We start from the raw sequence: 8,324 nt of genomic DNA, 5'->3' as shown, positions 1-8,324 counted from the left end.
ACTGCGCATGGGCCTACAAGTATGAGATTATAGTGACAGTAATTATCATTTCTATGATCAAGTAGGTAAAGCTTGCACCAGTTCATCTTCCTCCCCAGGGAAAATAGGAATATTCCGGGATCAAATCAGAAGCTGGGATGGCTTTTGTGATTCCAGGGAGGCAGCATGGTGTAGTGGTTAAGAGTGGTGGACTCGTAATCTGGTGAACTGGGTTCGCGTCTCCGCTCCTCCACATGCAGCTGCTGGGTGACCTTGGGCTAGTCACACTTCTCTGAAGTCTCTCAGCCCCACCCACCTCACAGAGTGTTTGTTGTGGGAGAGGAAGGGAAAGGAGATTGTTAGTCGCTTTGAGACTCCTTAAGGGGAGTGAAAGGCGAGATATCAAGTCCAAACTACTACTCCTTCTCCTTCTCCTTCTCCTTCTCCTTCTCCTCCTCCTCCTTCTTCTTCTTCTTCTTCTTCTTCTCTTACATACCCTCCAACATTCCTCCAATGAAAACATTTCTCCCTGCCAACTGACCCTCCTCAACCACCCATTTATTTCACCCCACATCATTTCCTATCAGAAGAAGGGCGAGCGCCACCACTAATACACCAATGGGACACAGCGCATACACCCTCTACTGTCCTGAGAACACTCCTCAATCCCAATTTTATTTTATTCTTTTGTAGATTTACAACAAGGAAAACACACAGCAATAATAAATAAATTTTAGAAAGAGGCAAGATTAGATGCTGACCCACAAAGCATTTTTTTTTTAAAAAATCAAGATTCCACTCCCCCTTTCTTCATACCCAGGGCAGCCCTACCTTCTACCTGCCCCTAAGAGCCCGAGCGTTGTACGGGTCTGGGCCTCATCAGCGGCAACCTCTCCTCCTCCTTGCCTGCTCTCCAGCAGCTGCTATGAGCTGCCCGAGGGAGGAGCCAGCGGCCATGGCCATGGAGGAGCAACGGGATGCTCTCCTGTAGCTGGCACTGCCTTCATCTCCATCACTCAGGACAAGCACCGGTTCATCTTCCTCCCAAGGGAAAATAGGGATATTCCAGGATCAAATTAGAAGCTGGGATGGCTTTTGTGATTCCATGATGTCCCTGGAAATTCGGAAGACTTGAAGGGTAGGCATAAAGTGAGCTGTGGGTGTGTGAACTGACTAGTGCCAGCCACCCCTGTTGTTCTGCAGGTGGTGCATGCCAGGTCCCTAGCGCACCAAATCAACCAGCCTCCCAAGCTGGCCAACAATAGGAAGGGATTAGTGAAGTGTCCTTCACCCAGTCTGCCTCAGGGTGCACTGCTGACCATGCTCCAAGTCCCTTACCTGCCTGCACTAAATACCAATGAGCTTGGAAGGATCCCTCCCCAGCCCAACCCAGCTGCACTGCTTTTCACCTGCAAGACTGCTGGGTGGTTTTCCATGGTGAGAAGAGAAAGCATGTCATAAAGCAAAGTACTATCCAAAATAGGTAAACTAAAATTCTTTTTCAATAAAAATGAAAGATCTTATAGAAAAGCCACCATAGGTTACAGCTGGATTCTGATAAGATTGTAAGAGTGGGTGATTAGCTTTTTTCCATTTGTACAGACAATTGCAAACACATTAAACCTTCACACCTGTGTGAGAGGCAATTGCCCTCTAAGGACACCATCCCTATGGTGTGTTTTTTTCCTCCTTGAAGGAATGCCATTTCTCTCTCTCATTACTTCTTTAAGAGGCTTAACCCCAAAAGTGCTGCACTTAAAAGAAAATCTTGCCTACACAATACTTTCTGCTTTCAAGTAGCTGACGGCATTGCTTAGCTTTTAAATGCAGGTGTGAAGATTTCAGAGAAGGAGAATAGGAGGGAGAGAGAGAGAACGAAATATTTGGGAGATGTTGTTATACGCTATTACTCAGCTAAGATTCCCAAGGTCCAGTATAGTCAACATACTGCTCTTTTGAAGATTAGCTGGAGTGTATAAAGGATTGTACATGGTGATCTCCAAACCCAGAAATGGGTGAAGAAAGTACACACAGCAATCACCCCCCAGATGGAATCAACTTTGAGGTAAAGCAATTTTGTGCAATAGTTCTTCCTCCTCCCCCAACCTGTGGAGAGTGAGATTCCCTTTTCTATATATTTGAGAGAGTGCAACCATCACACCAAAGGACTTGTACTTGTACCTAATGGCACCTTTTGTTTTGACAGTGACCATCTGAGTCCTGTACCAAAGCATATAATCAAATTGTTTAAACAGCAGCAACTGTGCTTTTGGGTGTCTAATTGGCAGCCCATAAACAAGTAACATCCATTGTGATGCCCTCAATATATTATGGACCATAACGCCGATCAGCCCCAGCCAGTTTGGTCATGGGTCAGGATGGTGGGATTTGTAGCCCACAACATCTGGAGGGCACTATAAGGGGCTACCCTTGCCACAAATAATTTGTACCAAAAATTTCTTAAAAAGAAAGAAAATGCCCACTACTTGCTATCAAAGTTACCGGTATATACTGCAATGGAGAAAGAAGCCACATTTGTATGGGCAGTCACCCTCTCTTTGATATTCTATGTAATACTGTGTTGATAGATAGTTGGACTTCATGAAAGAGCTTGTTCAAATCTGGGACTGATCATGGTTTATTTCAGAACACATTTCTAACCTGCAAACCATTTATCTAGAAAACAATAGTGGCCTTCAAAATCTGCTATGTAATCATTTGCAATATGGTTTTTAACCTATTCATATGTACTGTACCTGCAAGCCACTGTGCTAGAGAAGGAGGATGGAATTCTGCATACAAATTGCTTGCATGCAATTGAAATAGGTTGATGGTATCCAGATATATCCATGTTAAGAGTACACCCATTCATATCAATAGGAATTAAAGTTATTGTTGCCATGATATCCTTACCCAGTTCTTTGTAATGACTTGCAATAACATAACCTTCAATATTTATCCAATGGAAATAGGGACATCCCGTTCCATAATGATAATTTTACTATTTATACCCCAGACAACATATTGGTTTTCCCCATCACTCTGGGCAGATTACAACATATATAAAACCGTAATAAAACATTAAACATTAAAAAAGCTTCCCTATACAGGATTACCTTCAGATGGCTTGGGGGTTGGATAACTCCATACCCTCCAAAATTTATCCAATGAAAATAGGGATCTCCTAAGGAAAAGGGGACATTCCGGGATCAAATCAGAAACCAGGACAACTTCTCTAAACAGGGATGTTCCTGGAAAATAGGGACACTTGGAAGGTCTTTTTTTCAAATATATTTATTATTTTGTAACAAACAAAGACAAAAAGAATAGACAAAGTACAAAATACAAAAAATACAAAAGACAAAAAGACAAAAAAAGAAAAACAAAATTCCAAAACTTCAATTTATATCAATTCTAGTGGATGTGACTTCCTCATGTCCCTTCCAAGTGTGTTACATTGTAAATCCTCTGTAGTAATTTCTAAACTTGGAAGGTCTGCAGTAATGGTTGTTCCTGACATAGCAATGCAAGCATGCTAATCTCAGTCAGCTCTGGACACTAGCTCAGTTGCAAAGAATGTGATGTTGCACCACTTCTGCCTTTGATGTTGACCTCTCTTGATTCTCAAGCAAAAGTTCTGGACAGTAATCTGCTTTAATCTCATTGATTTCATGGGACTCTAAGCAACCTGTGTGCACAGGGCTGCATCCCCATTCTCTAGCAGTGTGGATCTCAAGAAGAGCCCATAGGAACAAAATAGACCTTATTGCTAATGGTTGCCTCAAAAAATCCAATAGTTAATCTCCAACATAGTAAATTCTACAGAGTTTTCATTTCCAGTGAGAAATTAAGTGGAACTAACACAAGGAATATGGGACCCAGGTGGCGCTGTGGGTTAAACCACAGAGCCTAGGGCTTGCTGATCAGAAGGTCGGCGTTTCAAATCCCTGCGACGGGGTGAGCTCCCGTTGCTCGGTCCCAGCTCCTGCCAACCTAGCAGTTCAAAAGCACGTCAAAGTGCAAGTAGATAAATAGGGACCACTACTGTGGGAAGGTAAACGGCGTTTCTGTGTGCTGCTCTGGTTTGCCAGAAGTGGCTTTGTCATGCTGGCCACATGACCTGGAAAGCTGTACGCTGGCTGCCTCGGCCAATAACGCGAGATGAGCGCGCAACCCCAGAGTCGGTCAGGGGTCCCTTTACATTTTTTTAACACAAGGAATACCAATAGTGGTGAAAGGGGGAAATCACCAGAGAGGAATTCAAACAAATAGCCAGCACGTGTAGAGACAAAGTCAGAAAAGCTAAAGCACAGAATGAACTCAAGCTTGCTAGAGAGGTTAAAAGCAACAAAAAAGGCTTTTATGGGTGTGTCCGTAGCAAAAGGAAGAAAAAGGAAACAGTGGGGTCACTTAGGGGAGAAGATGGTGAAATGCGAACAGGGGACAGAGAAAGGGCAGAACTTCTCAATGCCTTCTTTGCCTTAGTCTTCTCCAAAAAAGAAAACAATGCCCAACCTGAAGAATATGGAGCAGATGATTCAGCAGGGGAAACATAGCCCAGAATAAGTAAGGAGGTAATACAAGAATACTTGGCTAATTTAGATGTATTCAAGACTCCAGGGCCAGATGAACTACATCCAAGAGTATTAAAAGAACTGGCAGAGGTGATTTCAGAACCGCTGGCAATAATCTTTGAGAATTCCTGGAGAACAGGCGAAGTCCCAGCAGACTGGAGGAGGGCAAATGTTGTCCCTATTTTGAAAAAGGGGGAAAGGGAGGACCCAAACAATTACCGCCCAGTCAGCCTGACATCAATACCAGGAAATATTCTAGAGCAGATCATTAAGCAAACGGTCTGTGAGCACCTAGAAAGGAACGCTGTGATCACTAAAAGTCAGCATGGGTTTCTGAAAAATAAGTCATGTCAGACTAATCTGATCTAATTTTTTGACAGAATTACAAGCCTGGTAGATGAAGGGAATGCTGTGGATATAGCCTATCTTGATTTCAGCAAGGGCTAGACAATGCTACCATTCAGTGGATTTGTAACTGGCTGACTGACCGAACCCAAAGGATGCTCATCAATGGCTCCTCTTCATCCTGGAGAGAAGTGACTAGTGGGGTGCCACAGGGTTCTGTCTTGGGCCCAGTCTTATTCAACATCTTCATCAATGACTTGGATGATGGGCTTGAGGGCATCCTGATCAAGTTTGCAGATGACACCAAATTGGGAGGGGTGGCTAATACCTCAGAGGACAGAATCACACTTCAGAATGACCTTAAAAGATTAGACAACTGGGCCAAAGCAAACAAGATGAATTTTAACAAGGAGAAACGTAAAGTACAACAGTTGGGCAAAAAAAAAAAATTTGAAAGGCACAAATACAGGATGGGAGACACCTGGCTTGAGAGCAGTACATGTGAAAAGGATCTAGGAGTCCTGGTAGACCACAAACTTGACATGCAGCAGCTAAAAAAGCCAATGCGATTCTGGGCTGCATCAATAGGAGTATAGCATCTAGATCAAGGGAAGTAATAGTACCACTGTATTCTGCTCTGGTCAGACCTCACCTGGAGTACTGTGTCCAGTTCTGGGCACCACAGTTCAAGAAGGATACTGACAAGCTGGAACGTGTCCAGAAGAGGGCAACCAAAATGGTCAAAGGCTTGGAAACAATGCCTTATGAGGAACGGCTTAGGGAGCTGGGTATATTTAGCCTGGAAAAAGAAGGTTAAGGGGTGATATGATAGCCATGTTCAAATATATAAAAGGATGCCATATAGAGGAGGGAGAAAGATTGTTTTCTGCTGCTCCAGAGAAGCGGACACAGAGCAATGGATTCAAACTACAAGAAAGAAGATTCCACCTAACCATTAGGAAGAACTTCCTGACAGTAAGAGCTGTTCGACAGTGGAATTTGCTGCCAAGAAGTGTGGTGGAGTCTCCTTCTTTGGAGGTCTTTAAGCAGAGGCTTGACAGCCATAAGTCAAGAATGCTTTGATGATGTTTCCTGCTTGGCAGCGGGTTGGACTGGATGGCCCTTGTGGTCTCTTCTAACTCTATGATTCTATTATTCAATAGCTAATAGTTTGACACACACACCCTGAGGGGGTGGGGCATAATGGAATTCCCATATGAAGCAGAACCTTTAGTTCATATGAATAAGAATTGCCTTGCTAGAGCAGACCATCTCAACCATCACTTTATTTCCAAGATTGGACAATCAGATGCTTCTTTAAGCTCTCAGAAGGAATGAATGTGATGATGACCACCACCTGTTTGTGATGTCTCTAATATCCTGTTACCAGGGCTTTTATATATCTACAGTATATACAGATAATTCTCAGCAAATAAAAAATAAAAAAATCCTTGCATTTCAGAGAAAATTATAGTATTTACAGATTCACTATGGACATAGTAGATTAAGGCCATGGAAGCAGTAAATACACATTATATTGAAAATATAGCTAACATAATACCTACCCTTCAGATGTAGGGGACTACAAGTCCTTGGGCACCTTCCAAAATTGTCAGTGGTCAGGGATGATGAGTGCCAGATTTCTGTTGAAAAGGGTGTGGAGCCACCTGCAACTTCTAGCTTGACATGAAGTAGGTCCTCTATTATTCTATTGTTAGTGCTGCTCTTTTACTTTTGCTGCTGTTTTCCATTTCATTATTTTGTGTTTTAATTCTTGGATTATTGGTGCTGTCATATTTACTTTTTATTTGTAAGCTGCTTTGAGCAGAAAAGCAGGATATACGAATCATATGAATCAATGAATAGTTATAAATCTGCTCTTTGTTTCATAACTTCCTTTCTTTCCCTGCAGCAACTGCAAAACAGAACAAATCAAACTACCATTACCAACTTCATTCTTCTTGGATTGGTTGATCATTACCCAGAACTGCAGCCTCTTCTCTTCCTGGCATTCCTAGCAATCTACTTTATTACCATGGCTGGGAATCTCCTCCTTGTTGTGCTAGTTCTGGCTGATCTTCACCTCCACACTCCCATGTACTTCTTCCTAGGGAACCTGTCTTGCTTGGAGATCTGTTACACATCAACCATTCTTCCCCGGATGCTTTTCAGTCTTCTAACAGGAGAGAGATCCATTTCTGCTAATGGCTGCATTGCACAATACTATTTCTTTGGTTCCTTAGCATCTACTGAATGCTATCTCCTGGCTGTGATGTCGTACGATCGATATTTAGCCATCTGCAAGCCACTGCGCTACACCTCTCTCATGAATGGCAGGTTCTGCCTATGGCTTATTTGTGGCTCCTGGATAAGTGGTTTTCTAAGTAACACCATCATAACCTCTCTAGAGTTGCAGCTGTCATTCTGTGGCCCAAATGAAATTGACCATTTCTTTTGTGATCTGGCCCCAGTGCTGAAGCTTTCCTGTAGTGACACCCATGTGGTGGAACTTGCAACTCTCATCCTGGCATCCATGGATACCATACCCCCATTTTTACTTACCTTGATCTCATACATGCTTATCATCATCAATATCCTCCAGATCCCATCCAAAGTCACGAGGCAAAAAGCCTTCTCCACTTGTTCCTCCCATCTCATTGTAGTGACCCTTTTCTTTGGGTCTCTCATCAGCGTCTACATGGCTCCCACAACTGACATACTGAAGGAACTTCATCAATACTTCTCTCTCTTTTATACTGTCTTAACCCCCATGGTCAATCCCCTCATATACAGCCTGAGAAATAGAGATGTCAAGGAGGCCCTATACAGAACTGTCAGGAAAGCTATCAATTTGGCTCAGTTACCTTAACCCAGGGGTAGGCAACATAAGGCCCGTGGGTCAGATGCGGCCCAATCGCCTTCTCAATCTGGCCCACGGACGGTCCGGGAATTGTGTTTTTACCTGAGTAGAATGTGTCCTTTTCTTTAAAATGCATCTTTGGGTTCTTTGTGGGGCCTGCCTGGTGTTTTTACATGAGTAGAATGTGTGCTTTTATTTAAAAATGCATCTCTGGGTTATTTGTGGGGCATAGGAATTCGTTTATTCCCCCCCCCCAAAAAAAAAATAGTCGTGGCCACCACATGGGCTGAGGGACGGTGGACCGGCTGAAAAAGGTTGCTGACCCCTGCCTTAGCCTATACTGGGTGGCTAATTATATCTGTTTCCTCTAACAGGGAAGTAAGGAGCCGCAGCAAAATTTTTGCACAGCATGACAGTATTACATAGGAAGCTGCCATATACCGAGTCAAACTACTGGTCTGTTTAACTCAGTATTTCCTACACTGAGTGGCAATGACTCTCCAGGGTTTCAGACACTACCAAGCTTACCTGGAGATGCTTGGGGTTGAACCTGGGACCACCTGCAT

The 8,324-nt window shown here is 43.3% G+C and overlaps 1 protein-coding gene across 1 annotated transcript; it reads left to right on the top strand.

Annotated features, from left to right (window-relative positions):
* Positions 1-1,990: 1,990 nt before the first annotated feature.
* On the top strand, positions 1,991-7,767 carry LOC118094645 (olfactory receptor 5AP2-like). Its single transcript, XM_035135199.2, has 2 exons — positions 1,991-2,044; positions 6,811-7,767. The coding sequence occupies exons 1-2, from the start codon at positions 1,991-1,993 to the stop codon at positions 7,765-7,767; spliced, it is 1,011 nt and encodes a 336-aa protein (XP_034991090.2).
* The last annotated feature ends 557 nt before the right edge of the window (positions 7,768-8,324 follow it).

The sequence above is a fragment of the Zootoca vivipara genome, chromosome 13 (assembly GCF_963506605.1).
Source record: "Zootoca vivipara chromosome 13, rZooViv1.1, whole genome shotgun sequence".
Lineage (NCBI taxonomy): Eukaryota > Metazoa > Chordata > Lepidosauria > Squamata > Lacertidae > Zootoca > Zootoca vivipara.
Note: the sequence above shows the minus strand (reverse complement) of the source record. Positions and strands in the feature narration are given on the sequence as shown.